General features: G+C 42.3%; 1 protein-coding gene across 6 annotated transcripts in view; it reads left to right on the forward strand.

Moving 5' to 3' along the window:
* The window catches only part of MPP7 (MAGUK p55 scaffold protein 7), a 1,979,219-nt gene that overhangs the window by 1,843,821 nt on the left and 114,265 nt on the right, over positions 1–21,133 (forward strand). For all 6 annotated transcript variants that reach the window (XM_069648102.1, XM_069648107.1, XM_069648105.1 and 3 more), the window contains 2 exons: positions 1,952–2,045; positions 4,021–4,129. In XM_069648102.1, the coding sequence (XP_069504203.1) occupies positions 1,952–2,045; positions 4,021–4,129 (203 nt within the window). The remainder of the gene's footprint in view (positions 1–1,951; positions 2,046–4,020; positions 4,130–21,133) is intronic.

Genomic DNA, 21,133 nt, shown 5'->3' on the forward strand with positions numbered 1-21,133 from the left:
TGTATCGAAAATTGATTGATGTAACCACTCCGCCGCAATTCAACATCCTGAACACTTTGGAGAGCGGCGAACGTGAAACAATATTGTCCAAGTGGGTGGAACGATGCAATCCAAACGCATTTAAAAAGAAACTGTGGCTGCAAGACTTCGTAGAACGGCGGAGCAGAGAGCTCAACATAAATGCATTCAACAAGCAGCAACGTAAGGCTTAAAATAAGCTACCAAACTACTTAGAAAAGTTTCCTAGCAAACATCACAACCATTTTCATGAAGTTCCGATTAAATCTCTTCCAAACCAAATAAAGACAAAGTCTAAGGAAAAACAATATTGACTTGGATCAGAGATGTAGATTCTGTTTGAATGCTATCGAAAGTCTGAAACATTTGGTCCTATTTTGTGTAGCGCTGAACACATTGAGAACTAAATATCTTGGTCAAGAAATTGCAAAAGGACCGTCTTTATTTGGAGAGGATTGATGGATCTTGATGTCAGAAGAAACAGACAAAAAATGGTCATTCGCTCTAACGTTTTACCTGGATCAAGTGAACAAGAAGTTGCTGATCTGATCATTCGATGATGCAAAGAAGCAAAGCTAAAAACTGTTTAATTTGTCGTTAACAAGATAGTGAATTCTGAGTGTTTTCTTTTTATATACAGTCTTCTTTCTTCTCAGTTTTAAAGTTTGTAACAAACTATAATAAAATAAAAATATGTTACCTACATGGAACTCCTGTTCTCCAGCATTGGTATCTTTCATAGATTTACATGCGACCCTCTGGCCTACTGGCTCACATTGCCATTTTACGTGCGTTTGCCAAATCTGAAGATAGCCTCCAGTGGTGGGGCTAAGGGAGCCCTTTCTATTGGCTGACGGGCAATATGACCCAAAATGACTATACTAAAGCATTAAAGTGACTGCAGTTTACATTTTTAAAATAAACTGCTTTACATTATCGATGATTCCTAGCCTGACGAAGGGGCATATTCATACAGCATGTGAATCTATGAAAGATACCAATGCTGGAGAACAGGAGTTACAGGTAAGCTATTTACTCCTTGCAGTATACAGGTGTATTTGTCCTGAAAACTACATAAAACTGTCAACGACGGTGTGACGTGCTAAAGAGCTACTGATCTATGTCATGGGATCTGCAATGTGGATACAGGATGTGTTGCTTTGTTCGGTTTACCATGATTAAGCTGCGGTATGTGGTGAGATATGCGAACTGCAGGGAGTCGTATTATCAATGGGGGTGGCTTGTGTCATTGTTTAGTAATGCCGCTCGCCCCTTGCACCTTGGAACACTTGTGTATAGGCGCGTTATAAATTCCATATCATATCCTGGCAGGAGACCTTGATGGGTCTGTATTTGTGTTTTCACAATGACGGCGCGAATGCCCATACTAGAAGGCGGTGTTCTTCTGGTGTATGTGTGTATACTTAAATACAAAATGGGCAACTTGCCACAGTGTGTATATACGCCTGTCAGCAGAGTCCACTCGTCCTCTAGGCACATCTCACGTTCATATGGCTAAAAGCAGAAAAAGAACAGAACAAATATATATAGTATCAAGTTTCCTATTTTATTTCCTAGTTAGAAGGGTTGTATTTCACGTGTTTGTGTGTATATATTTTTTTTAATTCGCTTTAACAATGCATGGCAAACGGGTCAAGCAATAATATTACCATTTTGTATTTGAAACGTACGCACTCATGCACCAGAATATGAATCTACCATTTGTCATATTTTTCCACCTGATTTGGGATCTGTGCAAATTGATTTTATTGCAGAATATTTATTACACATAGTAATGCTTCCAAATAACACCTGTTCGTTCATGTGTTGCTCGTGTATATGTAGAAGCTGACCGCTCATGGCGTCACTATAAACAAATCACTTTTTTTTTTCCCTTCTCATCTGAAAATATCTTTTTCCTATTAAATCTCAGACACGACCAGACCGAAAAGGAACCAGGAGAGCGACGGGGTGGAGTACATTTTCATTTCCAAGCACTTGTTCGAGACAGACATACAAAATAACAAGTAGGTCGCAGGGAGGGGGGTGGGGGGTTCTGGCAGGCCGCCCTCAGCCAGATCACTTTTATTGTGCAGCATATTCTGTATAGACGTGCATTGGCTGCCAAACTCTGCGAACGGTTTCCTGCAGGCCATCATTTAAAACTTTGCATACCATATGTTGGACAGCACACATTTCACAAATGCCAAAGTTGTATTTTAAAGGCCAGGCGAGAGCAGGAGGGCTGCGCAAATATTGATTGTGTTCCATGTGAAGTTCGTGGAGAGCTGAAGACTGCATATAGCGCTGGCCCACTGGTAGGCGCTATAGTTTCACAGAAGGCACTGCGCAGTACGCCAGTCCTTTTGCCGTAAGGGGGCAGCTGACTTCGCAGCCCTGAGATGGCGTATTTGTCCACATCGAATGCTCTGCAGAGTGGCAATCGCCTGGGTGGTATAATAATGTGGAGGTGATCTGGTGCCGCCTTGGTGCCGCACGCAATGCGTGCCTGGTCCTGGAAGCTTGCTTGGCTACGAGCGTGCGTGCCACAGGCCCCACGAAGTCCTTGGTTACAATGAATGAAGTAGAATAGCCCCAAACATCCTGGCCGGAGTCGGAATCTAAACGATTGATGACGGCCCCTTGGGCGACGTCCTCTAGTGTTGTGGCCATACGGTTTAGTTCGAATGTTCTGGACTTTTCCTTGCAGAAATACTTGGCCGCACCTTTATTCGAAGTGTAAATACACCCGATAAGCAGAAGTATTCTGTGCCATGAATATTTTAATATGGGGGAGGTGTCATGTCTAAGGAATCCGTGCCCACCCCCCATGAAATTGGACGTAAGCAGTAGATGTTGATGGTTGTTTAGTAATAGGTTAATTTTAAGCCTGAAAAGCTGTGTGTGGAAGCAGTAGTTCTTAATCCCGTTTTTGTGCAGATATTCTGTTGCACTTTTGGCGGGTCAATTTGTCTGTATCCCTTCTACCAGCCAAGTATGTGAATAACTGTTATTAGATGGCTGCACATGTTTAAAGTGCTTTAAAAAAGTCTTGATTGAATAATAACTGTGTTCAGATTTCTGGGCACTGTTACACTGCACAAACGGAGCTCATTAACTGGGACCCAGACATGGCCTGCAGGAATTGTCACTTGGCCGTCAGTGTTCCACTTCAGTTCTTTGTAGTGCTTCCACCTTCTCTGCAATGGTTTTGTAATGCCCTAGCTGCTCTCTCTGCCGGTCAAGCTGGAGACCGCGTGGAAAAAGCACTCTGGGTGTGAGAAAAGCACACTGTGCATTCAGCGTCCTTTTATTCAACTTCATCGTCCGTAAGTGGCTCAGCGGGAGGGTCGTCAGGTTTTTATTAAAACTTCAACTGCAAGCTGCAATGTGTCTCTTTATGGCTCTTGATCTGATTAGCAGCAGCCCCAGCTCTTCTCCAGATCGCCTCACTCGACCCCACTTCTCTCCCCCCCCCCTCGAGCTCCCACTCCTCTGCTCCTCCAGCTCTTCTGCTACCCCTGCACCGCACCTAGATCCCCCTGACCCCCTGGTTCTGTCCTCTCTGTACAGCACTCTCTTGCTTCCCAGTTACGCGTATGCTTTATACATTCACACATAATTGCATTCTCGCATTTTCAGAGCTGGAATTTGGCTGTCTGCAACAAAAACTCACTGGTTCCTATTGTTCAGCTTCTCCGACATTTTATTGCAGCGCCTTAGTTCCAATGTAGTGATGGAAAACATTACTGTGCCATTAGCCTGAAGTATTTTCTCTGGTTAAATGTAATACTAGCAGGTGTTACAGATTTAAAAAATGTAACATTCTTTGATATAAATGATGTGCTTTAGGGCCTGGCACCTATTCACTTTATGGAACATGGCAAGATGACATTTGGTTTCCAAAAATGTTCTTACTGTTAGCATTATAGCTTATAATAGAACATAGTGTTCATTTACTCCAATGTGAATTATTCTAAGCTTTTGTTTTCTTCTTGGTAGGTTTATTGAGTACGGCGAATACAAAAATAATTACTATGGCACAAGCATAGACTCTGTGCGGTCAGTCCTGCTAAAGAACAAAGTATGTTTGCTGGATGTGCAAGCACATGTGAGTACGCAAGGCAATTTTCTGACGCTTTTATGGGGGTAGCCTTGACTATTTGAATCAGAGAAGGTTGGTTTGTCATGTAGGGTGTTTAATGAGCTGCATAATATATTAAATGAAGTAACTTGCACCACTTGCCTCCCTTCTCTTATGCCTTCTCCCTTCCCTCCCTTCTGTTATGATGTTTGTTACAGTAGTGTACCGCATGTTTTATTTCTCCTGCACCTTGCTCACTTTCACCCCTACTTTCGCCACCTTCTTCCACACCAGTGGGCTGTCCCTAACAAGGCAGTAAACCAGGGGGATTTTCAAAGGCAACATATAAAAATATATCAAAGCTCAGGGGAAGCCGGGGTGCATTTGTAGCTGCACCTTTTCATTCCATGCCAACTGGCTTCCCTTCCCCGGTTCCTTTGCACTGCCGAAGGGGACATAACCCCTTTTGTCTGTGTGGCATCGATACTAGCTAGGCCATTTTGGGGGGCAATTTTGACAGCTCTGCTCTCGGCCTTTAGCTGGTAAGGAACGCTAAGATATATTTTGATTACTGTATGGCTAATTCATAAAGTGGGCACCCTTGATATAGTTTAAGGTCCCACCCATTAATTCTGGGCAAGGAACAGGCAGTTTGATCAAAATCTATTTAAATACATGAATTAGGTGTGGTCCTTATGTAGACGTCACTGAATTATTACACAATCACAGGTTGCTTGTTCAGAAAAAATGAAAATAACCTGCCTTTTTGAACCTCACTATTTCTCACACACAAACATCCTTTTACACAATCAAATCTCTATATGTTTAAATCTTAAATCCGAATAGCAACAGTCATTCTGGACTTAATTCAGCCGCTTGTCGACTGCCTCCAAATTAGTGTTATATTTACAAATGAGTCAAAGAACTTTGCTTCCCCAATAATGCCAGCAATTTAAGGAATCCGAGTACTGTTGCTTAGAAAAAAGACATATATTTAAATCACTTAACGTATATTAGAGCCCCCTAGCGTAAGCGTGGTTGTAGGTTTCAAATGTATGCATATAATTGAATATGGGCTGTGTGGAAGTAAAACACTGGAGCCGTGGGTAGATGCAGAAATAATAGCTTTATTCACCAATTGTTGTTCAATTGTACTGTTGGCAAATGTCTCCCGACTGTTTCCTCACGGTCAAGTCCCTTGCGGGTGGAATAGAGGAAGTTCCTCAACTGCCTCCTACTCCTTTGTGGCCGGATAGGCCCACCATTCACTCCTTCAGTTGTAAGAGGATTCAATTCAACACTACAGCTAAGTCAACGCCTAGTCTATAATACTGAATGAAAACCCTTATTGATATATCTTTATGTCCAGTTCATGCGTTCTGGATGACTACCCCTATATAACACCCCTCTCTTGGAATCCTCCTGACCCCACTGAGCCAAGAAGTAGTTCTGTTTTGCAAGTTAAAAGGTTTATTTGATAATTTAAACAAGAGATGTATATATCACACTTTATAATAAATTAATAATTGAATAGCACACTTAATCTGATATGATAAAGATTAACAACGGAGAATCTGGCACTAACACGCTTCTCTATAATCAATAAGGAGTTGACATGAAATGGATAAGGTAGCACACAGGTGAATAGGAACAAAAGAAGAAGGTGGTACAAAATGCTTTATAGAGTTCAAATGGATGCACGGTTGAATGAATGAAATGCAGTATAGAAATACTCAATATGATTTCAACAAAACAATGTAATCACTTTTCTCTGGCAATCCCCTCCCCCCCTTGATGCAAGGCAAGGAAATGGAAGGAAAACACACAGTTCTCAGAAATGCAATCAAATGTGATTCAGTTCACCCCAGCAAGCTTAGACTACAGAAGTTTGAAAACACAGGCCCAAATTGCTTTGATACGTGCTGGCAATGAATTGAAAATATATTCTAAAATGCTTTTAATTCCCTTTCAGAGGTTCAGGGTGAGTGGTATCTAGTTAATATTAGTCCCGGCTCACACTAGCAATGATGCAGGGATAGTTAGCAGGTTAAACGAATTTCTGGCAAATGGAAGGCAAGCAAACTGCTGTTTCACACGTTGAGAAATTTGCAAATCGCGGCAAAATTCGCGAATGCGTGTTCCGCGATTGCGGTAAAACTATAGGAATGCGGTTCTAGGTTCGTATGAAAGCCACGATTCTAAGCTTTCAGATGAAAGTTACTGCAAGTCTCTAGCACAAACGGTCCCGGAGATATGAGCGATTTTGTGAAGGTCGTTTTTCAGATTTGAAATTTTAAAAGCTCAAAATGACAAGTGACAGATTTTGCAGCTAGAATGACAGGTGACAGATTTGGAGCTATCCGGCAGTTCTACTTCGGTTAAATAGATTGAATTAGATGAATTTAAACTAAGAGATTGGTTCTACACAGTTCTGCTGGGTACTCACACTATATTCTTGAATTAAATGGGCCTCATCACGGATCTGGTCAGGGTTTTAGACTGGGCTCTGGTCTCTCTCTGGGCACAGCACTGCTTTCTCTCTGGGTACAGCACTGCTTTCTCTCTCTGGTCTGGTCTTTAGTTTGGCTTTCTGGAGGTTGATGAATTTGAAGTCTGGATCTCTGGATGTTGTATGGTCCGGCAGAGTGCGTTGCAGCAAATGGAATTGAAGGGCCCTATCTGTCCTGTCTGTCTGCTTTTATGTGTTTAGAATGTGGGTGTGTTCTAGCATCACTGACCCTACCTCTCTCTCAGCTTCTAATTGGTCAAACTTCCATTTCTCATTTGATTGGGGAAGGAAGTGTGTGTCAGAGTGATGTCAGCCATTTATGATCTCTTGAAAAACCTCCCCTGTCATCTGTGCACCCAAATCTATATATGATCAAAATCCATATTTCACAGTTACACAGTTGCTTGAAATTACATATACATGGTGTGGCTGAATTTAGCCATGTCTCTGTCCAAATCTGCTGTTTCTAAGAGCTTGCATTCAGAAATGGCACATAATTGACTTTTTAACTGATTTTTCAATTTCTGACATTGACCCAACTTTACATACATGTGCGCAGGGAGTATGGACATTAACTGATGAAGTTTCTGATTTTTAACATGCATACATTTAGAGTAATATCCACTTTTCCGCTAAAACCCCCCTGAACATACCACCGGTTCTAAAAACCTCTTAAACTGTGGGCAGAAAAATCACAAGAATTATGGTATCATTTATAAAATTTTCCCATGTCCGCTCTATGAATGATCCATCTTTTTAAAGTTATGTTCTGGCTCCAAAGGGGTGTGGTTTCCTCTCAGCACAAGGTAGAAATACTGGTTTATCCAGTTCTGCCAAGCCAGCTTGCTCTCACAGGCAGCGCCCCTCCCAGCTTCTGCCAAGAGGAAGCTACATTTTACGACCGCTGTAATAAAACCTTTGCATGAGTCAAGACAGGCTTTGTTCAGAGCTCCTGTAGAGCACAGGTAATTCAATTATCAGATAGATGGCATATCCTTAGTGTGAGCAGCAAAAGGGCAGCTAGGCCTGGGAACACAGCTGTGACTCAAGTTTCACTCCTGATGGGGGTAGTTGCCAGGCAGAATTCAGTTCCTTAAGCCAGACTTTCAGCTGTCATGTTTTTTTGTTGCTTTTTAAATTAACTTGCAATTTTACACATGCAGCTAGAATGCTGATTCTAAGTGCAAAACTATGACATTTCAACAGTTACAAAGGCATGTGACACCAAACATAGGTCACTCATTTAATCTAAACATTTCGATTTTAGTGTCTTTAATCCAGTGCAACTTAAACTGCTGACTCCATAGCTCAGCCAGTTTTGTTATAAGCATTGTTCTGGGCTCTTCATTTCCCAGATTTTGTAGGCACACAAAACTCCATTCTGCCAAATGTCTGCTGGTGTTCAGTAAATATTTTGCACATATTGCAATGTTTGAAAATAGGCATTTTGACTTGCCTTCAGAGAAACACAGGGTGGTTTTAAAACGCCGGCTTTTGGATAGTGGTGAGTACTGGTACTGCACCCATTTTTGGGATTTAACAAATGAATTCCCCACAATTCTAAGTTGCATTTGGCAATCAGCATTGCCATTCCCAATGGTTTCAGACTACTGTGCGGGTAGTCCAATGGTGGTTTTAAAGCGCTTTGAAGCTAACCGGCGCTACTGTTTTTCCTTTGGCAACCCATTTCCCTCATGGCAACCCGGCCTTTCATTCTCGCACTGGTGGGTGGCAAGTGAGGCAACCATTTTGGTGGGCGCACAAACTGCGCAGCTTTCCTGGATTTCGGCGCACATGTGGGTTTTCCGCCATCTTGAATTTTCTAAGCCCACAGCACCAAATGTTGCAGCATGATTACTTGCACGTGGGTCAAGACACCCAACACAGTCTCTCTCCTAGCCAACGTTCTGTAACAAAACGACAACAGCACCTGGTGAGTTTGCAGGCTTTTATCTTCTACGTCTCGCTTGCTTCCCCACCAATCAGTTTTGTCCCGGCCAAGCGTGCTTTCTATAGGTTGGTTATTCTGTGTGCCGTCGCCTTTAAACGCTGCCATCCGGTTCCTTACTCTTGATGCAGCCCGGCAGCCTTGAGTGACATCTCTCACCCCCATCCAGCCTCACTCCGGTTGCCTCTGTGGCCGTACGGCATAAGATAATGCTCCGCCCCCTGGCACGTTTGTTCCAGCACAGCGTCTTCCCGCTAGAGACGAGTTCGCAGCATTGTAACTGCTGCCACTCCGTAGGCGTTCGGGACGCCGGAGAGTTGGATACGCTGCATGCTGGGCCGGTATCCAGTTGCAGAGGGTAGAGCCCCCCCCCCGTCCGCTGAATGGTCTTTATACATGTGTGCACCGTTCGACCGCTCTGGAGCAGGAGTGTATGCCACCCCCATCGGAGCGTGTGTGTGTGTCCTTCCGTCAAACACTCCCGGCTCCTCCTGTGCTTTTAACTCATGGCCCGCTTCATGCTTCTTGTTTCCTTCTCCCTGCAAACCCCTTCCTGGTCCCCATTTACAGGCTGTTATGCATTGCATGTTCATTTTGCAGGTTTGGATTAGGGAAGCAGTGTTCTCAATGAAGAATGCACAGACTATTAAGACTCACTAGCCCAACCTGGAAGGAAGGTTTGATAATTTTATTAAACTGGGATAAGTTTGTTTGTTTTGTTTATTCATTTCTAATGCGCACCAGACCTGGGGGTATCGGGCGCAGCAATTACAATATGTGCAAGGCTTAGGTTACAAGGTTACAGATTATCTGCAAGAATCATGCAGATACGTTACAGATAATAGGTTACAGGTTACGAGCAAGAATAATACAGATACACAACAGGCAGATGTCAATAAATACTGTGAAGAGAATATACAGATGCATTGCTGGAGTATAAGTAACACACCGATCAGGCCTAAGGGTCGGTAGATTTGAGCAGGTTGATGTACCTGCGTCTAAAATTCAAATATGGTTGATCTTCTGTAATAGGGTGTGACAGGGAGTTCCAGAGTTGGGTCGCTTTCACAAGGAAACTGCAGCCAACTGCCTTAGAGAGCTTAAATCTAGGTATAGTGAGGCAGTTGGTTCTGATAAGTCTCATGGCTCTGGTAGACGTTCTCCTGTGGAATCTATCCGTGACATAGCTAGGGGCAGCATTATTTAAATCATTATGGGTGAGGGATGTGGTTTTTATTTGGATTTTATTGTGGGTGGAGAGCCAATTGTTTTGGCGCCTAATTGCTGAGATATGTGATCTTCTGGCCATACCAAGTGCCGCTCTTAGGGTGTTGTTTTGGAGGATTTGTATCCTCTGGATGATTGATTTGTGGGTACCGATATAGAGGGCGTTGCAATAGTGTAGCCTAGAAGAGAGTATTAGGGCTCTGGCCAGGATAATGCAATTGTTATCTGAAAGAAAAGGTTTGCTGGTCCTAATGAGCTTACAAGTGTAGGCAGTGACAGAGGCCATGGAGTTCACTTGTTTGGCGAAGGAGAGGGTGGAATCAAGGTAGAAGCCAAGGGTCTTCGCCTCCCTGGCCACCTTGATGAGGTTACCATCAATTATGAAGGATGAGTACTCCTGGCTTAGTTTCTTGGGGTTAGTGTGGGTTCCCAGGAGGATGAGCATGGTCTTGTCATCATTCAGGCATAGACCATGGGTGGCCATCCATGCCTGTATGATGAGATACTCTATTCACCAAGGCCAAATCCTTGTCATAATTCCCGGAAAGTGGGAGGAGAATCTGAGTATCATCTGTGTAATTAGTGTAGGTGATACCCAGAAGGTCCAGATCATTGAAAAGGGGCTTAGTGAAAATGTTGTATAATGTGGGGGAGACACATGAGCCCTGGGGTACACAGCATGTGATAGAGATAGGGTCCTACGCTGCTGAGGGGGAGAAAACCCTCATGGTCCTGTCACTCAGGAAAGACTCTATCCAGATGGCCTCTTTGAAGAAGTGGGCAGCAGAGTCTAATGGCTGCATAAGACCTTGTGGTCTACAAGGTCAAATGGGGCCGAAAGGGCTAGCAGTAGGAGGAGGGCTGTGTTTCCTTTGTCTCTTAGCTCATCGACTTGAGTCTTCAAATCAATGAGGGCGGTTTCTGTTCTGTGTTGAGGGCGGAAACCTGATTGTCTCGCTCCTAGGAGTTTATGGAGTTCCAAATATTTTTGGATCTGAATGTATACAACCTTGTCAAGTATTTTGAGCAGGAAGGGTACTGTCCTAATAGGACGGTAGTTGGTGGGTATAAGTGGATCAAGGGTTTGCTTTTTTAACAGTGGGAGCACCCAGGATTGTTTCAGGTTCGTGGGAATAAAGCCAGATGCAAATGAGGCATTGATGGGTTTGGAGATAAAAGGGGCAAGATCTCTTGCAGCATCCTTTATAAGCTGGGCTGGGCAAAGGTCGTCCTGGCAATTGGAAGGCATGAGTGAGAGAATAACTTTTTTTACCTCAAGAGTCGATGTTTTAGTGAAGTTTAATCTGGCAGGGGAGTCAAATAGTGTTTCCCTGGATGGGAGGTCAGGAGTGAGGGAGGCTTTTTTTAACGGCTATTTTGTTTTGGAGGGTGGTTATTTTGTTAGAGAGTGCCTGTTGAATATCTGAGCACCATGTTTTGTTTTTAGTGCAGATGTCTGGTGTAGGGATAGGAGACTCGTTCCTTTAGGATGATGAATAATTCCTTCATGCCAGAGTTGGCGTTGGAGATGCGTTCATTGTAGGAATTACTTTTGGCCAGGCAAAATTCCTTTTTATATTGGGACGCGATTTCAGTTAGTTTGGTTTTGTTGGCTTCTGACGGGAGTAATCTCCAGAAGGTTTTGTGTCTCCTTTTTTAGGAGGTGTAGGCCCCTTAGCTGTGGGGTGAACCACTTCTTCAGGTGAGATTTAGGCTTGCTAGATCTGAGTTTGAGTGGGGCAATACTATCAAGTGAAGTTAGCATGATTTTATTGTACTCATGGACCCACGTACCTGGATCTAGGTTGTCAGCAAGTGAGTTGAGGGTCAGGAGGATGGCGGGGATCAGTTTGTCCACTGTGATGTTCTTTTTATTCCTTGTTGAGCAAGGTGGGGCAATCGGTTCGACTAGCGGGAGGGTCTGGTAGTTGAAAGAGTGAAGGACATGAGGAAGTGGTCTGTCCAAGGTTGCGGAGAGATGGCGGTGATGTTGGCAGTACAATTGTAGTCAGCCACTCAATCAAGGGTTCTCCCTTTGTTATGGGGGGGGTTCGCTGATTTTTTGGGATAGGCCAAGTTCGGATAGAATGTTGGCGGTGGTTAAGGCATACTTATCTAGAGGGTCATTTAATCCTATATTGAAGTCGCCTAGTAGTAATAGTTGAGAGGTGGTTTTGAGATTGTTGGAAAGTAAGGTGCAGATGGCCTCAAACGTTCCAAGTGGGCCATGGGGTCTGTAAATCAGGTGAATAGTAAGTGTCTGTGAGTTGACTAGAGGGAGTTTAAAAGTGAGCACTTCGCAGGATTGGGTGATTTGGGGGGGAGCAAGTCTCAACGAGAGGCAGGATTTGGAGATAATGGCAATGCCTCCGCCTTGTGTCTTATCTCTATCATGTCTGAATATGGTATAGCAGTCAGTGACAGCTAGCGAGAGCATTGGTCCTGATGCTTCATTCAGCCATGATTCGGTAATGGCAAGAAAATCCAAGTTGTCTGCCAGTATCAGGTCAGAAATGTCTGACGCATGAGCAATCAGGGACCTAGCATTTATTGAAACTCCTTTAAGGGGGTGGGCAGTGGTAATGGCTAAGGCAGAGGTAGAGTTAGTAAAGGTTGGGTCAGCTTTCTTAGGTATGTGCACAGTGTGGTGCTTAGTGGAGGCATGAGGGCGATGTAGGCTAGAGATAGGGTTAGCACTAGTAGACTTCTTGGTGATGGGGAGGTTCGTTTTCTAGTTTGCCATGGGGAGTGATCTGGTGAGGGGTTCGAAGAGTTTGGTCAGTCTGGTGTTCCTGGAACTTAGGGTGCAAGGGTTGCTTGGCAATAGGCTCGATAGAGTTGAGTAGCTAACTTGACCAATGATAGGAGGACCGTGTGCTGGCTTTTTAGTTTGGTTAGGGGTGGCTCGTACGTCAAAGGGAGGGACCCAAGCACAGCACACTAGGAAGCTAATTATAAGTAGTGTACTAATGCGCAGGGGCTGAGAATTATAGTGTGTATGTTATGATGAGATATTTTAAGTGACTCTCGCCTCACTAATAGTGCAACTGTACAATTTCATAAAGGAGGTGTATATGGGATTTACATTTGCCTAATATTTTTGGGAGTCGAAAGGATGCAATTAAACTTGCTGTAATTTCCCATTCCATATTAAATAGCTATAGGCTTCACAGAAGACCTATTATCAAACCGATCTTAATTTGGCTATGGTATGGACGTCTTCATATTATAGCTTAATGTAACTATTTCTGTTTAAAACACTTTGGGTACAAGTTAATGAGATTATACTTTACAAATACTTGCTCGCAGACCGCATAAGACTATCTGTATGCACACAGCTCAAGCATGTATTTTGGGTTGGATTGAAATGAGAATGTACTGTACATTTTGCATTTATTCATTGTATTTTGGTATCACCTTCCTTAAACATCCCTCTTCTTGGGATTTAACATGAAAAATAAAAATGGTAACTAGAAAGCAGATATTATTTTTGGGAGGATTCTCATACTCCCTTTGGATTATTCTTTACAAGCAGGGAGCCAGCAGAAAGCTTCTAATGTTCCCAGGGAGGTCCTAGTCAGCAGGCCCCTCTGTCTGCTTCCATGAAGTTTGAACTGCATCTGGTTCCCTTCTCTGCAGGTTCCCTTGTTGGCCTGACACATTCCCTTAGAAGGCATAAAATAAGCAGTGTTGCATAGCATTTTGCTATGCAATTCTGTAGGTTTGCTAATTTAAGTGGCACTTGTGTAGCACAGCTAGCTATTGGAATTACCCTGTTCAGTGAAAGCAGAGCTTGCCCTGCATTCCTCTTACCCTCGAGGCACTCCAGTCTCTTTTCTCTGCCCACTGCAAGTTCAGAAGGGGTGGAGGAGTAGGAGGAGGAGGAGGAGAAGCATGAGGAGGAGGAGCAGGATGAAGAGGAGGAGTTCTTGTTCAAATAATTGCAAAACAGAAGTAATTGGGATGATACTTTTATTAATCTAACTATATCCTGACTTTTTCTAAACAATATTTCGATTTCTGTTGCATAATTACAGTATTGGTACTATAAAACACTGCATTGTTTCCATGTTTTTCAGTAACGTTTAGGTTAGTTAATCTAAATCTCATTGTGTCAACTATTTTATTTTGTTGGGGAAGGTGCATCATATTGATGATTGAACACTTGAAAATGTGCATGATCACGGAGGCAAATGCTTTTGATGGCAAACTTAGTTCTGCAACTGGTGCTCAATCCATGAGCTGATCTCCAACTCTTTGAAATTCTACCTTATCACCCTATTGCTTTATACCAGCTACCCTGAAAGTAAGATGGCTGCAGACTACAATATTTTACCTAGTTTGCTCAGTTCTCTGCCTGCTATGTTATCGACTCTTACTTTCTTTACTCTTATTGAATAGACAAAGCTAACTAGATGTCGACGCAAATTAATGATCGCTTGTTCCATCCAGTTTGTACATATACAGATCTATTGCAATACCACACACTGTAGTTGGCCTCCAGTGCTCGCTTTGCTCTGCGATTATGATTGCATTGTATATTAGCAGCTGCAGGAGAGAGCTGGCCAATCCAGAGGCCGGGAACGCAAACGGAATCTGCAAGTAGCCACCTGCATTTCATACCAGCCAGCTGTGCCTCTGCCCATCCTTTACCCTGCCCTTGGAGGTGGTGCCCCAGGACAAGTCTCCACTGGAGTGCCACATATGGACCCCTGCCCATTTACCTGCATACCTACATGACCACCTGCAGGTCCTGGAAATAGTTATTTCCAATTGTGGACACATGTAGGTCCTTTTAAAGCAAAAAAAAGTATCGGCACCCCAGATGGCACCTCCAAGTGCTAATACCAATGAATACTGCTTTTATTGGTGTGAAGGGTTAGAATGCTACACTTGGGCCCATTTGGGTCGGGCTTGAAATCCGTTAGCAGCCCTGCCCTTTCCCAAAACAGGTAGGTAATGTTATATTGAAAACAGTTCATCTCAATCACAGGCAAAGGCCTTTTTGTCCACCTGAAGTTGAAAATGTGCCTGCAGCCTGGGCAGTCATCGGCAAAAGGCCCCAAAAGGAAGGGAAGCTCCTGAAGTAGTAGCTCTGGTTTGTGTTTGACCGTGTTTGCCTGGGAAGCCTGCCGCAGTCAACCAGCAGTGCCTGATAAGGTAAGTTTGGTCTTGGTGAGGAGTACAGATCATTTCTGTTGGTCAGCCATAACTCGCATTTAGACCTTTTGTGCTAGTGGGCCATATCTCGCACGGATGGGCTGCAGGGCACACATCCCCCCTGAAGGACCCTGTGGGGCTGGTAATTGCTGCACAGCAGAATGTACGAGAGGGGAAGGGATATGGGCCACAGTTAGAACAGCGGGGGTAGGTAAGGTACTGCCACTAACTAACCCTACAAAAAACTTAGCTTCTGCATATACCTTCTCAAACTCTGAACTGAGCACAACCATACCTCTACAGCACAACACACCGCACACAATTCACAACCCCACAACAACAAAACCACACATAGCCTCACCCACCACCACATGGTTGCTACCAACCGAAAAACACACCTATGCTCAGTGAACAGTGTCTCCAAACTAAAGCTGCCAACAGCATATCACAGCTATCTTGCTCTTTTTTCCTCGCTCAGTCCTAACAACATAGCCACCTCCTCACTTGCTTTACAGATCCGCCAGAGCCCCCAAGAGATCACGCAGGTGGCAACAGTGCACGGTATAAGAACCTTTAACATAAGATGCTACACAGCCATACTATGTGCTTAGTCTCAGGCTATGACTTTCTTCTAACATTGTGAACTTTTGGATTTATGAAACTTCTGAGCTTCTCCTTATGCAGCAATTGATGAGTCAAGCATAAAATATTCAGGACACTGCCCTGTGCAACTCTGATTGCACCAAGCTGCACAGAGCCTTGCACTGAAAACCGTTTTCAGAGGCTTTTATCATATCTATTTAGTTGTGTCCATTCAGGCAGCTAACCTTTATATTTTAGACACTAATCTCACTAAAATATTCAGCGGTGCACAGAAATGCTGTATTCATTTTATTTCTTGGATACAAAAACCTTCGGGTGACATTAAAAATATTAGTAAAACATTGCAAATCATACTTTTGTTTGCTAATGAAGAACATTTTAATGAGCAAACTCTGCTAACACATTTTTTAAATCTAAAGTATGCCTAACCTTAGAACATGAATCTTGTTAACTGCCGCTCGTAAGGTGGTCTCTTTGTTAATCCATTTATCCAATAGGAATAGGTGGTGTTTTGTCCTTTAGCTTTTTCCAGGGTCAGAATTCTTATCCCCTTCTTGTGTAAAATACTCCCATGCTTATGTCATGCTTTTAGGTCATAATTTTCACACTTTTTGGCTGGCCTGACCTTTCTATTGGCCTGTCTCATAGTTGACACTCCTATTGCTTATACACCGCCAATCTTCATTTGATATTCATAATTTCTATATTTTTTACCAGAAAGAAAGGTGGGGCCCCAATTTGCGGCCAGAACATTTTACTGCAAATTCATTTTGTTCCATAATTGATTATAGAAACCTGAAAAACTAATGAGATGGATTACTCTACTGTCATCACAGGCATATGTCTGGGTTTGCGACATGAATAAATTGCATATTCATTAATACGTTTATGAATGTTCATAATTTTCATAATTTCTAACAATCGTAGGGAATCATATCAATTTAAAGGTGAACCACCCTGTTTCTAAACACACCCAGTCCAATGAGTGTAAATGGTAAGGTTTCAAAGTTATGAGCCAAACAGTATAATGCAATATTTGAATCCTGCCCTGCCATTACCCTATGAACAAAATCTCGTGCTTCAGCACATGACTAATGTGAAAAAAATGTATTTAATGGGTTCAAGGAAAGTTTTGTACGAAATAATATGACACCCCTGCTTTATTCTCCTGCATTAGACTAATGTATTTTGCTATGCAGAGTTCAAAAGGTGCCACTTATGACGGCTCTGTAATAATGCAAATAGATTCAAGTTAACAGATGATCATCTCCTGGAATACTGTACATTTGATTTTGTTTTTAAACATTGAGAGTGTTTTACTCTACCAAGGAGTTATCAAAGGTGGTGGCTGCTCATTGGGTCTTTTTACAAGACCTTTTATCCAGAGCATTTAATGTGTTCTTCGTGATTAAAGGAAACAATAAACCTTCCAATTCTGAAAGGCCCTTGCTAATCGCTTAGGAGAATTTTCCCTCTCCCACATGAGAACCTGTATGCAGGGATGAGTTAATCTGTGTTTTCACTGGCACACTATTCAGCATTATCCCAAGCTAACTCATAGCTTCTTAAATTTCTGTATGCTGAAAGGCATGTTCACTTCTATTGTAGTGAAAACTTGTAAGTCGATACAAAACACCATCGCTTTTTAACATGTTTACACTATGACATATTATGTACGATCCACCATGTTTTTATACAATGTGTACATTAATCTGACTGTGGCTGGGAAAAGTACTAAAAACCAGGAAAAGGGATTTGGACCTAACGGAGAGGGAAACAATTCATATATAATGTTAAAACATTTAAATAAACAATTCAATATCAATTCAACTCAGACTGATTCACTCCTACCATTCATACTGTTTTTACTTATTGGAACACACTACTAACATTTATATTTTAGCCTTATATAAAAAGGCCTCTTGTTTTATTAACATAATTCCACAATAGTCCTCCATCCACTGTTCTGATGGTTCCGTCTGTGTGTGTTTATCACGCAGACTTTAGTCTACACGTGTTTCAGTTGTCTATTTTCGGGACGTCAATATTCGTCGACCCTCAATTGATACAACCTTCTTCAGGACAAGATTAATGGGAGCTTGTTTATTCCCACAGTGATCAAGTAGGGTGAGTATCACCACCTAAGATACAATATAAAAGTTTAGAACGCTAAAAAGACTAACACAGCATTTAGAACAAATTTTAAATCCATTCGATATTGGCTATTCCCTCTTATTTGGAACACAGTAAATGTGAAAATATGATTCTCAAAAGTAATCATAGTGCAATATCCGTGAGTGATTACCTTTCCACCCACTTATATTACTACCTGGATAAATCCTATTTGCATTTTTAGATTAATGGCCGTCTTATTCTACCCACCAACCTAGATGCAAACAAACAAACCGTTCTATTTTTAGAACGTGATACTTACTTAACATGGAATCCAAATGGTTCCCTCTATTTATACAATCTAATTGACCCTTTTTCCTCAAGGGGGGTTCTTCGCACTTCTGATAGTTGCCTAAAAAGGGGGGGTGGGGAGGAGACCTAAAAAAGGAGATGGGAGAGTATTACCAGGGAGTGAATATTAGACTATATCTCTAGATGTACAAGCAGGACGGAACTTACAGGTAGCTAAGGTTAGATTCTAAATCCGAAGGTATTTCACAGCCAGCAGCTTAGTGTAGTGACCATGATGTCGATATTTTGAACAATTCTGCAATTCAATAAATAAATAAATGTGGACATGATAGCAAAAAATCTTGTTCAAGGCCACACTTTACCTCCCTTCTGTGTTGTCTAGAAGTATAGATACAACCGACCCTTTCAAGTCTGCAATTTATTCCCGTGTTTAGATGTTCTATGACACGCCCCTAGTCTACTAGCCAAGCCTATGTTTACCCTCCCATTCACCAGCCACTCCTCGCATTAGGTCAACCTATGGTTAATTCTTTTGCCCCAGAGCGACAGTCATCGCTCGAGCGATTACCTTGCAGCTCAGTTTGTTACTTCCGAACGTCCGCAGTGTTCGATTTGGTTCTCTCTCCTCCGGCGCTGTTTGTGGTACTGCGACGCGTGTCTCTTAAAGCTCGCGTCATAATCACAATCGCGCTAGAGAGGGGACTAAAGTAGATAGGTGGATGGCTCACATCGTAGTCACACTGGCAATAGAAAGGGGACTACGGAAAATCAATCGTAGATGCCATACTACGTTCATGAACCTCGAAGGGGGATTTCTTTATCTTTATCATTTTTTCAGATGTTCATAGATGAACGCACTTGCTGTTGTTGTATATGGTGCCTATCCCTTACGGGATCCACCCGCATGATGGATATATATTTACATATACATATGGTATGATAATGCGTGTCTTAGTTTACTCAAATGCGATGATGTCAATTCTTATGCAATATAAAAGTCATCATTAATCAATCACTACAATTCATGCATTGACAGTGAATAAAGAGTGATCCTTTCTCTTTAGGGTGCAAATGCGGTGACATCAATACTTGTGCAATTATTGCATTGAACAATGAATAGGGATTAATCCCTTCTGTTTAGTGTGCAAATGCGGTAATATCGCTACTAGTGCAATTAGAGGGTCATCATCAGTAAGTCACTATAGTTCATGTATTAACAAAGGATCTGGGTCAATCGATTCTCCTTAGTGTGTAATGAGGGCTCCCCATTCCACCGAAATATTGAGGCCTTTATTGACTGTATCAAGGCGATATATCCATCGTTGTTCTAGTTTATGGAGCATAGTGGATATATCCCCTCCTCTTTTGGGCAATTTTACAGTCTGTAACACAAACCATCTTAGGTCAGTATCTTTGTGTTCTTTCAAATTAAAATGGTCCACAAGTGGCTTATCAGCCACTTTATTCCGTATACAGCTCCGGTGTTCGCCTATACGTTGGCGCACCTCTCTAGTCGTTTTCCCCACGTACATCAGTTTGCAAGGGCAACTAATAATGTAAATTGCTTTCTTATTACGACAATTAGTATGCGTCTTTAATTGCCATTTTACCGAACCATAATTAAATTCATGTCTGGTCTCTGTCAATGGACAGGACACACAATTGCCACATTTATAGTGGCCAGTTATAGGGGGTAAACCCCATTGATTCAGTATAGTTTGCTCAGAATTCGAGTCTCTGTAGGTATGTACCAAACGTTGCCTTAGATTCTGATTTTTCTTAAAGGCAAAAATAGGTTTTTTTGAAAGAGTTCCTGATTGTTTAATTATGTCCCAGTTGCGCTTCAAAATCTTTTTAATTTCATTACTAACAGGATTAAAGGTTGTTACGCACACTAATCTATCCTGTTTCTTTTCTTTCAGTAGCAGGCATTCATCTCTGTTCCTATTCAACGCCCTTTTTAAATTGTTCTTAACCAGTTTATGGGGATAGCCTCTGTCCAGTAGCCTAGCTTTCAGAACTTCTGCATGTCTTTTATATTCGTCCTTCTCTGTACAGTTCCTCCGTATCCTCAAAAACTGTCAGTAGGGCAAATTTTGGCGTAGGCCCACCGGATGAAAACTCGAATAGTGCAGGAGGGTATTCTTGTCGGTTGGCTTCCGATAGAGAGTAGTAACAAGTTTGGTATTCGACTTCTTGATAAGTAGATCTAAAAAACTTACTTGCTCTGTGTCCCATTCCATCGTGAATTTAATGTTATTATCACAGGTGTTGAGCCATTCATGGAATTGGTTCAGTGTTTCATTTGTGCCCCTCCATATTAGAAACACATCGTCAATGTATCTATGCCAAGCCCGTATACCATTATACAGATCTCCTTGCTGCTTAAGTTGGCTTGATACGCCAGAGATGTATTTCTCTTCATAGTCCGCCATGAACAGATTTGCCACATCTGGGGCAAAAGTTGCCCCCATGCTAACTCCCTTTCGTTGTTTGTAGAACGTTTGTTTGAATAGAAAGAAGTTCTCAGTCATAGCTAGACGTGCACATTCTTGTATAAACTTGGTAGGTGGGACATGTGGTTCTAGTCTCTTATTCAAAAATGTGCCTAGAACTTCCAGACAATCTATCTGTGGAATGGAAGTATAGAGGGTACTCTCCCATCTCCTTTTTTAGGTCTCCTCCCCTCCCCCCCTTTTTAGGCAACTATCGGAAGTGCGAAGAACCCCCCTTGAGGAAAAAGGGCCAATTAGATTGTATAAATAGAGGGAACCATTTGGATTCCATGTTAAGTAAGTATCACGTTCTAAAAATAGAACGGTTTGTTTGTTTGCATCTAGGTTGGTGGGTAGAATAAGACGGCCATTAATCTAAAAATGCAAATAGGATTTATCCAGGTAGTAATATAAGTGGGTGGAAAGGTAATCACTCACGGATATTGCACTATGATTACTTTTGAGAATCATATTTTCACATTTACTGTGTTCCAAATAAGAGGGAATAGCCAATATCGAATGGATTTAAAATTTGTTCTAAATGCTGTGTTAGTCTTTTTAGCGTTCTAAACTTTTATATTGTATCTTAGGTGGTGATACTCACCCTACTTGATCACTGTGGGAATAAACGAGCTCCCATTAATCTTGTCCTGAAGAAGGTTGTA

The sequence above is a fragment of the Ambystoma mexicanum genome, chromosome 2q (assembly GCF_040938575.1).
Source record: "Ambystoma mexicanum isolate Mex_15411 chromosome 2q, UKY_AmexF1_1, whole genome shotgun sequence".
Classification (NCBI taxonomy): domain Eukaryota; kingdom Metazoa; phylum Chordata; class Amphibia; order Caudata; family Ambystomatidae; genus Ambystoma; species Ambystoma mexicanum.